This window comes from Gallinula chloropus (assembly GCF_964237585.1).
Source record: "Gallinula chloropus genome assembly, chromosome: 2".
NCBI classification, from domain to species: Eukaryota; Metazoa; Chordata; class Aves; order Gruiformes; family Rallidae; genus Gallinula; species Gallinula chloropus.
In genome coordinates, this window is record NC_140086.1 from 66,177,835 (window position 1) to 66,197,548 (window position 19,714).

Genomic DNA, 19,714 nt, shown 5'->3' on the forward strand with positions numbered 1-19,714 from the left:
CCGTCCCGTCCCGTCCCGTCGACGGGTAAGGTAACCTGTGGCGGCGGGCAGGCCGCGGGGCGGGCGTGCCTCACGGTGAGGCGTTGGTGGGTGGCGGCGGCGGCGGCAGACCCGGCGGGGCTGGTGGAGTCGCCGCCGGCTGGGGCGGGGCTGGGCCGGGCCGGCCGCTGCTTCGCTTCGGCTTTGCGCCCGTCCCCGCCCCCGGCGTGTGCGGGGGGCAGCGGGCACACGCGGCCCGGAAAGCGCCGGGGCCCCCTCCTCAGCTCTGCGCTCGCCCTGGCCGCGGCCTCGGGGCTCCGAGGAGCGCGGGTCTCTGGGGGCGCCGGCGCGGTTTGTAACGGGGGTCGCGGGCACTCGTGGTGCCGTGGGGTCCCGGCGGCGGTGCTGGGCTTCTGGGCTGATTATAGCGTTCCTGAAAGCTCTGAAGCTCGGTGTGCCTCCTGATGAGGGGCTGCTCCCCGCAGCCCCGGTGCCGGTTCGTTCGCATCCGTGCCGGAGCGCCTGTGGAATCAAACCGGCGAGCTTCACGCTGGTGAGCGCTGGGCCCGCCTTGGCTGGCTGCCTGCCCGCCCGCCCGCCCGGTGGAAGGAGCGGTGTGGTAGCAGCGTGAACGCACAGGTAGAACGCGACGGTATACAGACTTAGTTTTTGTGGAGTGCTGGCGTGCCAAGAGCTCCGGGAAACCCGGCTATGGAAGATTTGGAATTCTGGCTTTTAAGCAGGAACGTGCCATTTATAATGCTTGCTCCTTGCTGAGGGTGAAGCTACAAGGCCTCCTTTGAGCCTAATCTAGAACTCTCTGCACCCTTGAGGAAATTCTCAAGTCGTGTTAGAGAACTGACTCAGGCCAAGCTAAACAGAGCTAAGCTTACACCTGGGGGGTGTTTGCAGCCAGTGACCTCACCGTGGTGTACTGCTTCATCTCCTGTTAGCCTGCAGCCATGCATCTGGATGTGGGAAAAACGCTGGATATGTAAGGAATGTAAAGGGCAGCGTTGATTCTTTGAGCTGGGTTTGGTTTGGTTTGTTGTTCTTTTAGGGTTTGGGTTTTTTTTTAAGCAGATTATGAGCATGTAATACAGAGGAAGATGTGATCGATTTTATGCAAACTGTTAAAATTGTCTTATTTTTTTCCTAGAGCTTTTTTCACTGCTAAAAATAAACTGCAATGGAGTGTACAGTATTGGTCACTTTCCTAGTATCCTTTTCTGTACTGCTGTGTGAAAGTTACCATCATGGGGTGGAGACAGCTACTGTTGTGCACACATCAGAGAGAACTTTTCCAGAAAAGGCAGCTGGTGTTAACATTGACATGGCAGGTTTAATACAGAAGTTTCACCTTCAAGAACTCTTCCATCGTTACGGAGAAAACAACTCTCTGTCAATCGAAGGCTTTAGAAAGCTGCTCCAAAACATAGGTATAGATAAAATGAAAAGGATTAAAATAGACCATGATCACGATCATGATCACGATCATGATCATCACCATCATCATCATGTTTCGTTGAGCAAAAACTCTGAGAAGACTGCTTGTCCAAACCATGAACCTGATGCTAACAAAGACCACAGGAGCAGCCGCTCAAAGGAACCTCACAGTGCAGAACATCAGCAGAACTTCGTACGCAGCAAGAACACGGTTAACGAGATAACGGCGCCTATCATCACGGCTCCCACGGGCGGCCGCTCTGAGTTACAGAATGTGCAGCCTGGGGAAGTCAAGGCAGCTGCTCGGTTGGGTCTGGCCAGATCTAATGCTGGTGATGCCACAGGTGGCAGCAATGCAAGCTGGCTCGCCAACAGCAAAGCCAACGAGTCTCACCCCAAGGAATCGGAAAGAGGAAGTTACCTCTATTCTAAATTGAAAAGCCAAAATACCCAGGAGGTGAGACTGATTCCTTGGTATTCTTGAGAATCTGCATCTACTGGGAATGGCGTTCTGGCTTGTTTGTCAGGTGCTTACAATTTAAATGGGTACAAGCTTTATGGTAGCAATGTTCCTTCAAAACATTACACTCACAAGCTCAGAGGAAAATATATGTGTAATTTAGTTACTTTCTAATACTTTTTTTCTAAGAAGAAGCATGTACTTAAGTATAAATGTACACTGGGCTTTATATATTATTCATATATTTTTAAATATTACTGAAAGTTAAAAGCACTTAAAACTTGCTGTTCAGCCTTAAAGCCAGAATCTGCCCTGTTTTCCAAATAGTGTGGTGAAAGGTAAAAAATAGTGCCTAAAATACTGTCATTCTTACTGAAGGTGCTTCATAAGTGTAAGATAATCCTATGGCAGATAGTGTAGAACCACAGGGTTCTGCATCCATCTTCCTCCATCAGTGTCCTCCTTCCTCATCAGCTTTTAAGACTGTAGATAGAGATCAACTCTGAAAAAGATTGCTGCAAAAGTTTATCTATAAAATAGTAAGAATTATTGCAGATAAAATCCATAGTAGTGCTGTAGACAGATCCAGTCAGGTAAGAGGAACTTTTTCCATTCAAGGCTTTAAAAAGTAGCCTTCTGTCTGGGGTCATGATGTCTGCTGCTGTTCCAGGTAATTCAGAGTGGGTGCTGTGTAGTGTGTGGTCGTAGGTGGGGGAGTTCACGAGCTGTTACTGCTCTCTGCACAGTCAGAGCAGAAGTACTACTGTTAGTTAAACCCAGCAAGACTGTAGGTTGTACGGTGGGGAACTCTTGACCCGAGGAAACCTACGCAGAGCATGTTCTGTACAAGACTTTCCACAGTAATTGCCTCTATAAGAAGGTACTTGACCTCGTCACCAGTTCCTTGTATGGCCTCTAAAACCGAGTCAAGTGTGTTAGGCTCTTTCTACCTGCACAGCAAAGCACCTGATCCCCTTGTGCTGAGAATGAAAGTTAATTGCACATCATAAACTAGCTTTCTGGGCCAGGAGGGAGGTGGAGGTGCAGTTCTTACCAAATGGATTTGCTCCCAGCCTTAATTACTGTTGATGTAACTGTTTTCATGTAGTGCTGCTGCATTTCAATTAAAAAGGGGTGTGAGGTCTTCTTGAGGTACATTGTGGTGTTCTGGTTAATCTTTTAACATGCGTGTGTTTCCACAGTGCTCCAGTGCTTCAAGACTGATGCAGTCCCATGGAATAGGCACTCAAGTATTGTTGGGTGCTACAGAATTCAGTTACCTCTGTCCAGCTCTTATTAACCAGATCGATGGCAAATACTGCATAGTCCATGCAACTAGTGAAAAAGCTGAAACTCCTCCCAAAGGTTACTCTCTGCAAATAGGTAGGTTGCTGTGTGTATTTTAACGTGGGATAAAAGCTTACTGGAAACCCATTTATACTGATTACAAGTTTAAGAAATATTTTTCAAAGTTGAAGGAAGTTTGTCATTTTATTTTGGCACTTGACCATGTCTAGAAAGGAATCTTTGCAGCGTACCATTAATTGAGTGATCAGGAGGGTTTGATAACAGGAATTTTAAGCAAATAATCTCACACAGCTGTTTGTTCATGTTAATTTTTTTCTTTTTTTTTATAACCAGCTTGGATTGGTGGCTTTATCTCCATCTCTGTCATCAGTTTTCTTTCCTTATTGGGTGTTATATTGGTACCCCTGATGAATCGCGTGTTTTTCAAGTTTCTTCTGAGTTTTCTTGTGGCACTGGCTGTGGGGACTTTGAGTGGAGATGCCTTCTTACATCTCCTTCCACATGTAAGTATTAATTACCATTTCATTCATTATTTCAAAGCACAGACTTTGACACCTGTCTGTACTATTTAGTGATAATTTCAACTGCTATTAATTAATACGTATTTGGTGAGTCATCTCTCAACTTCGTAAGGTGGATTATTTAATAGAAGGGTTTCGCATCTGGATATTCTTTTCAGTCCTTTGAATGTAAGAACTTCACACCATTATCCATCAATCTATGTTCTTAGTCATATGTGCCCCCAAGTCACTCATTGTTCCTTACAAGCAAAAATTTTGCCTAAATTGCTAAGTTTAGTCACTTATTACAATACTGCCTCTTTGTGTTTTTTGAGTTTAATGAACTTTATAGATAACTGCTCACTGTACACTTTAAACGTGGAATAGATAATCTACTACTTTCTGTTATCAGGCACTTATGTTGATTGCTTATTCATTGTAATTTTATTAGAATCAAGCATTTCCAGAGTCCTGGGAAAACATTACTCGATAGACTTTGGAGTTACATATTGCTATTACATAATATGGCCAGTGAAATTGGAATATGGTTACTAAATTTCTACCTTTGTTGAAGCTCTTAGACATTCCCTCTGCTCTGCTTTCCCCCTACCCTATCCTAAAAGGTTAAGTTCCAGCTTTCAGATGAGATGGATAAAAAGGACTGCGGGTCCTGTGGTGGTTTCTGAGCCCTGGCTGTACTTCACAGGGTTGTTCTTTTTTCTTTCAATTAATTTTGCGTTTGCTGTGAGAAGTTATGTAAATCTAAATGTGTGTGGGTGAGGTGTCCTAGAAGTTTTTTGACTCTGAACATACCAGTAGCCAGTAGGAGGGGGTGAATGTCAGACTTCCTTTAAAGAAGGAAATTTCTGTTATGTTCCCTGTAGAAAAATATTTTTGATGCCTATCAGCTGTCTTAGATGGTAAAGTAATTGGTGTGCTGGCTATGACTGCTACTTGAAATGCAGTTTCCTTGATAGTGTCAGGAGTCTTTGTGGGGGCAGTTGTAGGTCTTGTATTGAGCACTATGTACGTAGCTGCAATGAGAAGATGAGTACTGGGCCTGCTCTCAGTCCTTCCTATCAACAGTTTTATTTGTGGCTGCTTGAAGTTTGTACCCAAAACATTTATGCCATGAAACTCAAATCTTGAGGAGAAGGATGTGAAGAATACTTCCTATGTTATATTATCAGTTCTTTTAAATATATTGACTTTCTCCATTCGATTCTCTCCTTAGTCTCATGGAAACCATCACCATCACCATGAAAAACCTCTGCTTGAACAAAACAAAGGGTCTACGTTCAAACATCTTGTTTTTCAAAGTGTAGAGGAGAGTGCTTACCTGGATTCTACATGGAAGGGGCTTACAGCACTTGGAGGCTTATATTTTATGTTTCTGGTGGAGCATTTGATCACTTTAATAAAGCAGTTTAAAGACAAGAAGAAAAAGGTAGAGAAACTACTACTTTAAAGCTCTGTTTTATTGCATGATCATTCCTGAATACACTTATAAAAGCTTTTGAGTATTCTATGTCTGTCTTGATTTGATAGTGCTTGTTTAGTGTTATAATTTCATTTGTATTAATGGCATGTGTACTTTTAAACTGCATGGTAACGTTTTTGTGTGGTCCTCTTACGGAAGAGCCCTGAGCTGTTTCTGTAACCAGACACAGGCTTGACACAACAGTGGATTGTTTAATAAGCAAACATCCACTTTGTTATAACAGAGTGATGTAAGAAGTTAACTGTTCACCATTGACTTCCTTCTGACATTTCAAGGTGATTATAGAGCTGGCTGAACTGCTTTTGTTATTTTAATTCTCATACTGGGTGAAGTCAGATGTCCTTGTGCAGTTATTGTGCTGCTGTTGAGGGGGGCACTTGCACAGATGGGTAAAGGTGGCAGTATGTACTTGCATAAGTAAGCATCCAACTACTACTGTAGTTACACTACTACTTTGACTGTTGTAGAAAGGGACTTCATTAGATAAGAGTTCCATATGGAAGTACAGTCTGCCAAGGGTCTCCTTCCCTCCCCAGCCCCCCAGTACAGCCTTCAGATTACTGTGCTGTTTTTATGCAGAAGGTAAATAATAACTGACTTTGGGCAGGTCACAAATGTTGGTGACTAACCACTTACTGGTAACTCTGTTCTGTAGTGTAGCCAGGAATAAGCAATGATGTAAAACTTGACTCTTTAAAAAAGACAAAGTAAAAACTGTTGATATCTTCAGCTTTGCTTGAGGAAAGTTAGTAAACCACTAATTACTTAGCTTAAAAAGAGCTAATTTCTAGGCTACCACAATGACTGATGTTCTGTGTTTAGTTTTTAGTTTTATTGTTAAGTTGGTTAAGGCAGCAGTTTCAGTGCAGATGTCAAGTTAAGCTCTGTGACTCTGGTCACGGGAGGTTGTGTTGGTCAGGTTTATACTGAAGTTAGCTAACTGTGAGCAACAGGATCACTTTCCCTGTCTCTGGTTGAATTTGTCTGCCAAGAGAGGACATGAAGAATTAAAAGCAAAGCAAGTGCTGTCTGTGTCCTCCTCCTCAGACACTGGTAATAGTTTTCCTGTTACACTAATGATGTTCTTCTAGATTTTGAGTTCCTGATGGCAAATTGTTGTGTTGTAGATATTAGTGAGCAACGATTTGAGATTTTACTTGACTTTCCTTTAGTGTGCTAAAGGAAAATATTATTATACTGACATTACAATGGAAAAAGGAAAGGAAAATGTTATTATACTGACATTACAATGGAAATAGTGGAATAATTTTTACTCAGTATTTGATGTGTTTTGCATCTCATACTAACTCCTCTGCTTATTCTTCATGCAAAAATGGGGGTTGAGTGTGGGGGTTTTCTTGTTTGGGTTTTTTTTTTTCTTCTGTGGAGCCCGAGGAACCTTCTGTCGTCTTACTGTACTTAACTGAAATTCTAGTGTTCCTCCTCTGTAGTTTTATATGGCTTCCATGTTGCCCTCTTTCTGTGCAGGCTGCATAAATGTTATGAATATAATGTTGCTCATGTGTATCCTGAAAAATGAGTAAAATATAACTACAGTATTATTATTTTTTGAAATAAGAAAAAAAATGAAGATGATGGAGAAAGTAAGAAGTTTTCAGCAAATGAAGAGAAGTTAGATACAGATGATCGTAAGTCTCAGTAATGTTTCACAGTTGTTTTATGGCAACACTGTCTAAAAACCACCAGCAGTTCATAGAACTGCTTCTTACTATAGGTTTGATCCCTCCCTACTTGAATTCTTCTCAAAAACACAGCCTGTCTGTACACTGATACATAGAGGACTAGCTCTATTTGCTGTTTTCCTTTAAAAAGGATTGTTAGCGTGGAAGTAGTGAATTCAGTTTTTAAACTTTAGGCCTTTAGCTTCTGAATTTAACAGCAGAAGTTGAAGTTCTCTGAAGCTCTTCTGGCTTGTGCCTAATGCAAATACAGCTGTACCTACTGGCTTCTGCGCTTCTCTTTTGACTGTCAGATGTTCTATGTGATCTGTTATTTATAGTTCTGTATATATCTTAAGTCTGGATTCTGTTAGTTTGAGTATTTATTTAAATGTTGGTAATCCAAAATCTTAGGGGTTAGTTGAAGTAATTTGAATGCAGGTGGTCACGTGTCACCAAGATCCTGCTGTAAGCCAAAACACACCTCACAAGATACTTCATAGCTCTTGCAGCTAAAAGCAGGGTTCAGTTTTTCAAAATAATTTTTACAAGTAATGAGAGTTGTTGGTAATACAGAAAAGAGTGTTCACTTACCTGCAGGGATGAACAAGCTTAGTGTGCCACTGATATTTTAGGACCACGTGTCATGGTCTGTGATGACTTTATTTTTGAGTGTTTATTTTTCATGTGTTCAAACTTAAGCTTATTCAGAAATACAGGGCTATACAGATAATTTTGGAATGTAATCCTCTTCTGCATTCTTATTCCTCATCCCTAAGATGAATAAATGGCATGTGCTTTCCAGACCCTTGTCTTTCTGAAGCAACTGGAGTAACAGCCTTTATGCTGTGGAAGTGGGAAATAGAGCCTTATGTGGTTGTGTTTAAATTGTGCTGGGTCTTAGACTAAAAGCTTTTTTACCTTTTAGGAGGTGTTTGTGGGCGTAATATAGAGGCTGCTTCAATAGTAGGGGACAGAAACTAAGTGTGTTTCTTGATTGGAGCTATTGGAAATCATGTCAGAAATCTACTTAAAGAAAAATAAGTTGTGGAAACCCTTGGAGGGGGGAAAAAGCTTGATAGAACCAGCTGGGTATCCATCTGAACTTTGAGACTTGCTAGTTTCTTCTTTACTGCATCACTTGTTCATCTTGGTTTTTTTGTATCTTTGCCTTCTAGGTGATTTTAAAAATGCATAATATTTGTACTCTGGGTTTTTGTAACAGGGCCTGAGGGCTATTTAGGGACAGACTCTCAAGATCCATCGCCCTTCATTTCTCAGCAGCCAACTGTACAAGAAGAGGAGGAAGTGATGATAGCTCATTCTCATCAAGAGGAGGCTGACAATGAATATGTATCCAGGGGCTGTAGAAACAAATGTCATTCTCACTTACATGATACTCTGGGACAGACAGATCATCTTAGCCATCACCACCACGACTACCATCATATTCTGCATCACCATCATCATCAGAACCACCATCCCCACAGTCACAGTCAGCGCTACTCGCGTGAGGAGCTGAAGGATGCGGGGATAGCAACTCTGGCCTGGATGGTGATCATGGGAGATGGGCTGCACAACTTCAGCGATGGCCTGGCAATCGGTGAGTGGTAGCTTGGGCACTGCGGCTTCGTTACGTGTGAGGGCAGCAAAGTCACCTTCCTTTCATGTATCTCTTATCAGAAATGTAAGTAATTAACGGTGGATGTTTGAAGCCTGAACTTTGATAGTAGCTGGGAATGAATGAGGGACGTTTCTAGTTTAATAACCTGGAGATTGGTGAGAATAAAACAGAAATTATGTGCTTACAGCTATGTTTCTTTTGGAAATGTATAAACTTTGTTGAAAGTAGGAAAACAGACAAAGCTAAAGCTAACATTTTTCAAAGCAAAAGCTAGGCTTATTAGACAGTATTTAGGACTTAGAGCTCACTTAGTATTTCAGTGCCCACAAGTACTCAGCAATTATTTTTCTGGTTTTGTGTTTTATTTTTTTTAAGGTAAGACTTTTTGGGCACACATAAAGTAACTGCTTTTTCCACTTGAGTCAGGCTGCTGTCATCATGGGCTTCTCTATTTCTTCTTCTCCTCCACTTTTTGCTTGTTAGGCAGCAAGGTCGGGTTCTGTGCTTTGTGCATCTGGCTTCGCCTGTACCAGGCCCTGGTTACGCATCATGTGTCAGCTTCCCCATCCTACTGGTGAATAGGGAAATGGGACTCTGGTTTCAGTCTGCTTCAGCCTGAAAATTACCCAAACGTAGTAGGAAGTAATATGTGGTTATTGTGCTGTGGGAGGTGGGCATGCATTTATTTTTACTGTAAAACTAACTTTGTCCAAGGCATTGTGTTGTCTGAGGTGCTTGTAGTAGCAGTCCCATCATGTTCAGATTCTCGGACCTTACCATCCACTGAAGAGCAGCACCCTTTCTCCTGCCTGGAGTAACCTTCCAGAGAAGGTCTGTGCTGCTTTTTGTATCCTAGGAATGTGAGAGTAGTCATTAATAGGATGTTAGTCAGCTATTACATCTCAGAAATATGATTCACAGAGAAGATTAATTCTCACTATGAATTGTCTTTATGCAGACTTTTGGGTTAGGAGTGTATCAAAGGAGTGCAGCACAAGTAGATCGCTTTGCGTGCTCCATGTGCTGTACTCAGTTTCAAACAGGTTTGGCCTCTCTTCTTGGGAAGTATTTTAAGATGTATTTTCTTAAACATACTCTACACAAAATCTTGTTCTTAAAATTGAGTGTAATAATCTTTTTCTATTATTTTTTTATTTAAGTTGATAAAAACAGGGTTTTTTTTTTTCATGTAAGCAAAATGTTTCCCTTTTTGTTTGTATCCCTATGTTTTCCTTCCATGTTGTAGTCCAGTCTTTTTTTTCTGAAGATGCTTCAGTGAAAAATACTACTTTATCACACTCATAACAGATTGAATACTATGGTTTGGACTTTTGGCTGGGAGGTCAGGTTTGGGAACTCCCTCCTTTTCTGCAAGGAGAGCTAGACTCTCAGATGTTATTTAAAAGGTGAAAGTAAGAGATAGTGAACTCAAATCAGTAATTCTCAGTACTTATACTAGGCTTTCATAATCTTGACTTCAGTACTTAAGGCTAATCTTCAGAGGTATTGGATTCATTTCCAGCTTATATAGCATACTGGGCTCAGTTCAGCAGTATCACTCTTTCTGTAAATTTTATCGTAGAAACAAGTTCATTCTTGTTTGAGGAGAAAACCCAATAACTACTTTCTCACTGCAGTATTTGCAGTTTTTCAGATTCAGTCACTTCGGAGTATAATGTGAAAAGGGGCCTTCTGATGTAATCTCATTTTTGATGAAAATTGAAGCATGGAATTTAAATTTCTGAGCAGATCAGTGGCGAAAATATGGTGGGAGAAGGATTTGCATAAAAATGACATGCAGAATCAATTACCTCTTAGCATTAGGGAGATTTGGGAAGGAGCTATGACTTTGTAGTTATAAAAGGAAAAGTATGAGGAAGGTTAATAAAGGCTTGTTGAACAAGTGAGAGCAATAGCTTGTAGAAGTCCTGCTGTGTGTAGCTTGTTCAGGCTAATGGAAATGGGGGTTTCCTTCCATTCTGGATGCACTCAAAAGTATTATGGATAAACACTGATTTGGTGTTGTGAAAATGCCAATGCTGTATGACTAGCATTTTACCTGTGTTTAAATGAAGATGTGAATGCTTCTGTGAAGATGGCTTTAGCCAGAGAAACCCTTCACTTAAGCTCGTTTCATGCAATTTGTTATTCATAACTGCCATTAGTTACTTTTTTCCTCACATCTGTTGTGATAATTATGTAGGAATAAAATCTAAAAGTGCTTATTTTTCTGTTAAAGTATGGAACAGTTACATCTGACTAATCTGTACAAAACGATCATCTGTGATTTGAACTTTTCTCTGTAGCTCCAGCTAAGTCACTAAAATGCAGGTTGCTATTTTTACACTAGTCTTGCCTAGAGATTTTTTTTTTCTTTAGCTGTTTTAAGACATCACTTCTCTCAAAAGTTTGAGATACTGTGACAATACTAGATATATCAGACATATTAATGCAGTCTTCAGTTTGTTAATGTTTTAAGATGTTGTAGCAGTGCAAAATAAAAATAGATGTTCCTGTTATTTAAGCCTGTGGTCTGGTTGATGTGTCTTGGAGAGCATACAGCTGTACCAGCCACCTAGGTACTTTGCAAAGCAGTCAGGTTTTGTTTGTCTTGCCTTTGTGGTCTCCAAATTAGATTTACTGTGTGTGATTAAGCTGGTTTCTTGTATTTTTAGTTTTCCTCTAATAAGTGGTAAGACTGGGAGGACTATTGTGTGGAGAGAGACTAATATAGAGGAACTTGCAGACTGTTGAGGATGCAGGCATGGGAGCAAGTAATTACTGTCTGCCTTCCTTTGTTTATCTAGTCACCTCAGAAACTGAAGCCTGATTGAATACTGATGAATTTTCTTGCCTTAATAGGAGATAACTGTAGCTCTCCTGTCTGTCTCAGAATCTGACTCCAATACTATAAAGCAACTTTTGGAGGTGGGGGAAACAGACTGATACCTAAAGAGATGGACACTAATAATCTCTCCTGCTAGTCAAGTAGCAGTAACTCCTGTCATTGCCTGTTAATTACCATGTAGATTCATATCACTGAATGTGTTGGAGAGCAGTGGAAAACACTCCTCCTGAGGGCTCAAGTCAAAATAGCTTTCATCTTGCACATTGTGCAACTTTGAATTAGAATTCACAAATAGTCAGGGAAATGGGTGACTTCTAGAGGTCATCAAGTCGAAGCCACCTCTTGGAACAGCGCTTGAGACATGAGATTGGGTCAGTTGTGGCTCTGCACAGCCAAGCCTGAAAAACCTCCATGGATGGGGAGATTTTCCCATGTCTGTGGCTGACGTATCTAGTGTTGCACTGTTGTCTCTTAAGGAAAGCCTGAAGCTCCCAAGTTGTGACTTTCAGCCTCTCCCCTTGTTGTGTCATCTGTCACTTCTTTGAAGAGTTAGGCTTCTTCATATTTGTGACTACACTAAAAGTACTTACAAGCCTCTCTTAGACCATCCTTTAGTCTAGTAGAGGGAGAGGTTAAATATACCTGGCTTCCTCAAGCTTTTAAGCCTTATGCTGTAGGCCTCTGATCATCTTGTCAGCTTCAATTGGGCAGTATTCCTATCCACCTTGAAATGGCACACCCTAAAGCGGACCAGGAATTCCAGGAACAGCCTCACCACTGCTTAGCAGAGGGGTGTGAGAACTTCATCTGCTGGCCCTGCTTCTCCAAAGACTTCAAAAACTACAGTTTCTGTTTCACTGTACTTGCACACTGTTGGCTCGTATTCAGTTTGTCCATCATAATCCTCACATCTTTGGGAAGGCTGCTATTTCAACCAGTTTGTTCCTAACTTGTAATAATGCATTACAATAATAATTGTTCCTAACTTGTAATAATGCATTATTCCTCCCCACATGCAGAACTTGCTTTTCCTCTTTGAACTTTGTGAAATTTCTCTTGGCCTACTCTTCAAGGTTACCCTGGTCTTTCTCACCTGAAGTTCTAGTGCTTGTGTCAACTCAGCCCTTCCCTATCCCCTGCCCCTCAATTCAGTGTCACTTGCAGATTTGCTGGTGATGCAGTCTGTTTCATCCAGATCATAAAATCACGGAGGTTGGAAAGACTGACCTTTAACCTAATACTGCCAAGCCCACCACTAAACCATGTCCCAAAGCACCACATCCATATGTCTTTTCTAAATACCTTTGGGGATGGTGACTCACCATTTATCTGGGCAGCCTGTTCCAGTGCTTGACAACCCTTTTAATGAAGAATTTTTTTTCCTAATATCCAAACTAAACCTCCCCTGGTGCAACATGAAGCCAGTGAAGGGACTGAGGAGAATGAGTCACAGTATTTGTCCTGGTGAACTCAGCTGATCACTAGCCATCCATCAAGTCCGGCCCTGTTAGTCCAACAGTCCTGCCAGTGTGCGATCCCCTAGCTGCCAAGCCTCCTGATTCCCCTGCTCCCAGATGAGGCTGCTGTAATCCTGAAATCCTACTAAAGTTGAGTTCTGCTATCTCCACTGCTGTTCCTGCCTCTGTAGGCAGTTACCTCCTCAAGCTAGGGCAAGCATTTGGAGAGGCATTTAAAGAGAGTATTCAACATGATCTTTCTAGGAACTGAGGTGAGGCTGACTGCTCCCTGGGTCCTGTTCTGGATAGAAATAATGTTATCCTTTTCCCGGAGGTCCCCTTTCCATAGATGACAGGCTGCAGACTTGCAGTTGCTTTGGTGAACTCCATCAGTACCCTTGGTGAGCATTCTGGGATGCAGCTGGGTGTCTCCAGTGTTTTCTAAGTATCTCTAAACTGTTGCTTCTCTGCTATCCGCTGTCCCTTTCCTTCTGGAATGGTGCTGGGTTCTGGCTTTGTGGATGAAGACTGAGATGAAGGTGGTGCTGGTGCTTCACCATCTTTTTGTGTCTATTGATTGGTTCTTTTCCCAATCTACCAACAGATTTTTTCAGAACTCTGTTTCTCAGCTAGCATTCCTGTAGAATTGTTATCCTTGGTGTCTTTTAGTCATAGCTCCAGCTGAGCTTTGGTTTTCCTCCTTTTTGTTTTCTGTCAATCTTTCTCTCTTATTTGTGTGCTTCCTTTCTGAGTCTTAATTCATTAAGACACTGCTTAGCTTCTGTTGGAAGTCCTGGGGTTTCTGCACAGAGTAGTTCATTGCTGCACTCTTAAGTGTGCTTTACAAATCAGCCACCTCCACTGAGCACTTTTTCCCCTTTTCTGTTTCCCAGGGTGTTCTGGCCTGCAGTTCCTTAAACAAGTCAGTCTATTTCATCTAACTTTGCTGCTTCCTTTCCCAGCCTCCTCCTGAACTCAGTTACCTCATGCTTATCAGAGCAGAATGTTCCATTTTTTGCTGTACTTGCCATCAGCTCTTCCTTGTTTGTGAGCAGTGGGTCAAGCAGAACTCAATCCTGTCTGGCTCTTCTATCATTTGTATCAGGAAACTCTCTGACACAATTAAGCAGCGTCCTGGATTGGTACCCAGTGCTGTTACCTTCACAGCTGAAAAACATCACTTGAATGGTGGTGTCTTGTGTGGTTGTTAGCAGGCAGTTTTATCTACCACCTCTTACTGGTTAGGTCACCTGTAACCATGTTCCTGGTATTACTCTAACCTTGGCCAAGGGACTCAGTAGGCACAAGGAACTGCATTCACATGTAGTCTTACTTCATCCTGGAACACCCTGTGGTCAAGGAACTCCTTTATGTAGATAAGCAGAAAAAGTGACTTGTATTCAGCCTTTTCTAGGCAGTCTGTATCTGTCCATGACAGGCTAAATAGATGAGCTTTGGTGGTATCTTCGTAGCATCAAGGCAGGCTCTGGGTGAGCAATGGACTTCCCTGGGCTATAGCTCTGGTCATCAGATCTACTTCTGATCTGCATGGGGGAGAATTGCCTATCACTAAGAATCTTGTCTGTCTTTTTGTATTGCTGTCTCTAATTTGGTGTTCTGAGCAGATGTTCTGGACTGGGCAGAACTCACTTACCCTCTCATTGCTGCCAGGGTTGGGACCATGTTCTGCTGCAAGTGAGAACAGAGGGTTCTTCCTCTTGCCAGGCTTAACTGTTCTCAAATTGTACCCATCTCAGAGTTCCTGTTTCCTGTTCCAGTGCTGCTCTGGTCCTGCTTCCCTCTTCAGTGTGAAGAGGCTGGGACTTCTGCCTCTGTAGAGCCTCTACTGAAGGCCCTCTCAGTCACCTGCTCATTATCTCTCATCCAAAGATCCCTGCCCACTACTTCCTACATCTCCATTGGGTGCTACAGCATGCACCCCAGATGTAAGATGGTTGTTGCTGTCACTGCAGGAAGGACCATCAGTCATTCCTTGCAGATAAAGACCTGACCTACAGTGTCCATCCTCAGGACAGAGGGTCCATCCTCTGGGCAGAGGGTACTGGAGTACTGGGGGTGGTGAACTGGACGGAAAGAGGAGATTGTTTCCTGTGGTCTCATTGCCATTGTAGCTCTTCTCTGTGAGCAGTACTCCTGGGTCCCTTGTGTGCCAACTGCTGTGACACAGCCTCCTGTTTATTGGCATCACCTTGTTTGCTGGCACATTCCTGCTGGCAGCTGAAGAGGGAGCTGGAGGTGGTTCTGCTGCACCCCTCCATGAGTCTCTCCAGCCAGCCAGGGACTTGCCGTGCTGTGTGAAAGCTGCGGTTCAGCTCTTCACCCTGCTGCATGCTGCTTCCTCAGCTCCTGTCAAACAAGACAAATAGCAAACAATGGGAGTGGAGAAAGCAAGAAAGATGAAGGATGTTGGACTAGTTTAAGGGCTTTCTCTGGGTTTTTTCTTCCACTTAAAGCACGATAGCTCCCTTGTGTGCCAGCTGCCTAGAATTCACAGTCTTTTCACTGCTGATTTTACATGACCACGTAGCCTCTCCTACTGCTGAATTGGCTTCCCTTTTTCCAATGCCTGACTCCTAGTGGCAGCTGAGCTGCCTTCTTCCCTTTGTATCTTTTAAACAAGTGTCTTTTCTGACAGCATTTCTGTTTGTTTGCATTTTCTTGGCAGGGCTGTGTTGCTAAAAGGTATTTGGCTTAGTTCAAAAATAAGAGTGAAATTTGGTTTGCTTACAGTAACTGAAGGATTCTATGTTGCTTCTGATTTTGAAACTTATGAATTGTATAAAACTGTTTAGTTAAAGCTTAAATGCTTCCACAAGCATAAGAAAAGGTTGAGTAATACTCGTGTTCTAATCTGATACAAGCATATCTAACAGTGCTTCTGCACTTGATGTCTGAATATGCAGTAACTTCTTTTTTTCCCCCTTGTCTCTTTATAGGAGCAGCCTTTACTGAAGGGTTATCTAGTGGCTTAAGCACTTCTGTGGCTGTATTTTGTCATGAATTACCTCATGAGCTAGGTAAGACCCAAATATTTCCATATGCTGCAGGTATAGGTACTTAACAGGTGAACTTGGAAGAATTAGAAATTATTTTATGCTGTGGCACAAAAAAATGTAATCAGGAAGACTTCATCTGTGTTACCCTGTCTACTCAAGAATACTTGAAACAACAGGAGCCTTTAGTCCTCCTTTAAAAATTCTAAATATTTGTTATTTTGCTTAAAACTTTCTCTTGCAGTCACAACTTGCTCTGTAGAGTTCAGTTGTACTTTTTTTGCCCTTAGCAGCATAAATTGTGAGTTGTGGGAGAATGCACGCCATGACTTGCTTTTCTTGGATCTCTGTTTAATTTTATTCTTGTGTTTGTGCTGTTAAAAGGAAGGTCCCAATTAGTCAAACTCCTTTTTGCGTAACATTTGCTGCTTTTTCATGAAATCTTGCAAAGAACTAAAGGAAAGGTCTAAATTAAACTTGGAGCTACTGAAAAACCTTTCCTAGAAATAGTTTCTTTCAAGCTCAAGTGATTTTTAAATTCAGGGCTGTAACTTCTCATGGGAGCGTATGTTATGTGCTTTACATTCTAAGTTTAGTATTTGGCCCTTTTGCAGGGAAGCTTGAGAGAACAGGGTGTAACAGCTGAGTTTAACTTGGAACAAAGCTGATCTTTCCAATTCCCAAATAATTTTGAATGTGCAACTGCTGCTACTTTCTTAGCTGCCATGGCCACACTCATATCTGGTGTACAGAATGAGGAGGGAACAGTTTGCACTTCTTAAAGGTTTCATTACCTAGAAGGTAGAATGGTCAATCAAGAACAGGGGGGCCAGCAGGTTGAGGGAGGTGATTCTGCCCCTCTACTCTGCTCCTTTGGGACTCCCACTGGGAGTCCTGTGTCCAGCTCTGGGGTCCCCTGTACAGGAAAGACATGGAGCTCTTGGAGCAAGTCCAGAGGAGGGCCACAAAGATGATCAAGGGGCTGGAGCACCTCTCCTATGAAGACAGGCTGAGAGAGTTGGGCTTGTTCAGCTTGGAGAAGAGAAGGCTCCAGGGAGACCTTTGTAGTGGCCTACCAATACAATTCTGAGGTTATTTGGAAAGCAAGGGGGTTTAACCTCTGCCAGATCGGTCCATTTGGTTGTGGATTGTGACAGATAGGACAAGGGGCAATGGCTTCAAGCTGAAAGAGAGCAGCTTTAGAATAGATGTTAAGGAGAAATTCTTCCCTGTGAGGGTGGTGAGGCCCTGGCACAGGCTGCCCAGAGAAGCTGTGGCTGCCCCCTCCCTGGCAGTGTTCAGGGCCAGGTTGGATGGGTCTTTGAGTAAGCTGGTCTAGTTGAAAGGTGTCCCTGCCCATGGTAGGGGGTTGGAACTAGATAGTTTTTGAGATCCCTTCCAACCCAAACCAGTTTGTGATTCTATGATTTAATGGAGCTTGTGTAGCTGTATGTGTGTATCATTGATATACTTGTCTGTACAGTAATTCTATACAGAAATACATTACTCTAGAGAAAACATACCTGGTTTCATGACAGGGGAGGAATTGAGTCTTGTTCATCTTAGTATAAATGCCACAGAAATCTTGGAACTTGTATTAATTACACTGAATGTTAGTACAAATATATAAAATAATGTTATTAATCTAAATATCTGATTCAAATGTTCTGTTGATTTTGGAAGGAAGAAAAAAAACCCACTCAGTTTTAAATCTTGCTGCTTTAACCAGCACAAAAAACTTGACAGAAAAACCTTCTTTAACAGAGGACATGAAGTGGCACAGGAGTACTGATGTAAATGCGACTGGCTAAAGTTGGCTGGGGATATAATTGGATCATGTTGTGAATACTAACCTATGTTTATAACCTAGAAGTTCATCTTAACAGCTTTTCCCACAAGATATTCCAGTTATAACAGATAACTCAGCTTTGAAGATTGCTTTGGTTTACTTTAACTGGAGATAACTTTTATTTCCAAATAATAAACCTGTATTATTTTACTTGGGGTAGATGTCATTTTTTCTAAACAACAAAAAAATTCTAATCTGAATCATGGAAAACCTGTTTCTGGCTGGCAGTCTTTCCTTCAAGTGAAAATGAGGTGTTAACTATCTCTTATAGAAAGAATTGATTAATTTCTGAAGTAATGAAAAGGCTAGACTTAAAATACAAAGTGCAGCTACAGGAATCATCACTGTTGCTTTAGGCAGTTAAGTGGGGATGCTTTATTATAGAAGCTTCTTTAGAATGCTTGTGCATATCAGGGTACTGCAGTAGCTTGCAGTGCTGGTTTAAATGCCGACTATGCTAAAAGGTGCTGCTTCAAAAAGTCCCAAGGTTGTAAAACTACAACATTTGCTGTTGTGTTGTTCACATGAACTTTTTCTGGACCCCTCCCTGATTTCTGATTGTGTAAAGGAAACACAGGCAGATGGCAGCATAAAAAACAGTTTTGTAATCTTGTAAGTTAGAGGAGAACTTACAAATGCTGCAGTAGTTCCCTAAGGATGAAAGCTTTTGGGTTTTTTTTGTGTGTGTGTCCCCTCCCATGTTGTAGGAGACTTCGCTGTGCTTCTGAAAGCCGGTATGACTGTCAAGCAGGCCATGCTCTACAACGCTCTGTCAGCCATGCTGGCCTACCTGGGAATGGTGACCGGGATCCTCATCGGGCATTACGCAGACAACGTTTCCATGTGGATATTTGCACTTACTGCTGGCTTGTTCATGTATGTGGCTCTTGTGGATATGGTAAGTGGCTGGACCAACTTGAATTTATATAACAAAGCTTAAGAATTCATGTTAATCATACTTTGATCTCAAAATAAATTCTTCCATCCATTCTCCCTCGATTTCGGTGCTGATGTGTGTGCAGTGTAGGTACTCAGTTGACTGTTCAGGTGGAGGACAGCTTTTATTTAGCTGCCTGTAGGAACAGAGATTGTTTCTCCCTGAGTTGTTACACAGAGGCAGTGAACAGCAGAAGTCCTGTAACGAATTTGCTCCTGACAGCAGCTAGCGTAGCAGGGAGCCAGAAAGCCCAAGTTGCACAAAATTAACATTCCCAGATGTGCTTTGGCTGCTGTATCAAGTCATTACCGCTTCTGGGGATTAAGAGAGACTTGTATGAAAGCCTGTTCTGTACCTAGAGGTGTGTTTGTACAGAAGTACAAAGTATTTGGTGGATATTCAAGAAAGTTTAAGTGTCTTAAGAATAAAATTCTTGGTGTGGCTTGATTAAATCAGTTAGTAAATAAGCCAGACGTTTACTCAGGGTACAATTAAGACATCAGCCTAATTGTCGTGAAAACAGTAATTAGAACATTACAGACTGTCTCTAAATATGAAAGTAGGACTCTGGTGGCAATGTTTGTGTTGAGTGACACCTAAATCGAGAAGCAGTATCGATGCAGCCAGCAGGAAAGGTTAGAGGAGTGAGGATATGCTGCCTCATGGTTGAAGAACTGGGTTTCAGGTAACTTCATTTTGAAGCTGTTTAACCCTTTCTTGTTTGTTTAGGTGCCTGAAATGCTCCACAATGATGCCAGTGATCATGGATGTAGCCGCTGGGGGTACTTCCTGTTACAGAACGTTGGGATTCTGTTGGGTTTTGGGATAATGCTGCTCATCTCCGTATTTGAACATAAGATTGTATTCAGCATAAACCTGTAACCCCAGCGGCCAGGAAGAGAGCTGGCTGTTAAATTATAAGTGGTAGGTTTTTGTCTAGTCAGTTCCCTAATGGAGAGGTACGTTTGTAGAGTAGATATTTTTACAGTTTTGTGCTTCGTCGTTGTGTCCCTCCTTATCTTCTCCCCTTGGTAGAAACAAGCACTGTAAGGTTTTTTTCACTTAGGATTTAGCATTGGATATGGGACTGTGGAAAACTGTACTTAGGTAAA

General features: G+C 42.1%; 1 protein-coding gene across 1 annotated transcript; it reads left to right on the forward strand.

The window, feature by feature from the left end:
- Positions 1-1,168: 1,168 nt before the first annotated feature.
- On the forward strand, positions 1,169-19,484 carry SLC39A6 (solute carrier family 39 member 6; the record flags this gene model as incomplete). The annotated part of the gene is made up of 9 exons (XM_084280087.1): positions 1,169-1,882; positions 3,088-3,268; positions 3,527-3,696; positions 4,928-5,140; positions 6,774-6,843; positions 8,099-8,476; positions 15,760-15,840; positions 18,373-18,563; positions 19,332-19,484. 9 exons carry the CDS (start codon positions 1,169-1,171, stop codon positions 19,482-19,484), a joined length of 2,151 nt encoding a protein of 716 aa, XP_084136213.1.
- Between the last annotated feature and the right edge of the window lie 230 nt (positions 19,485-19,714).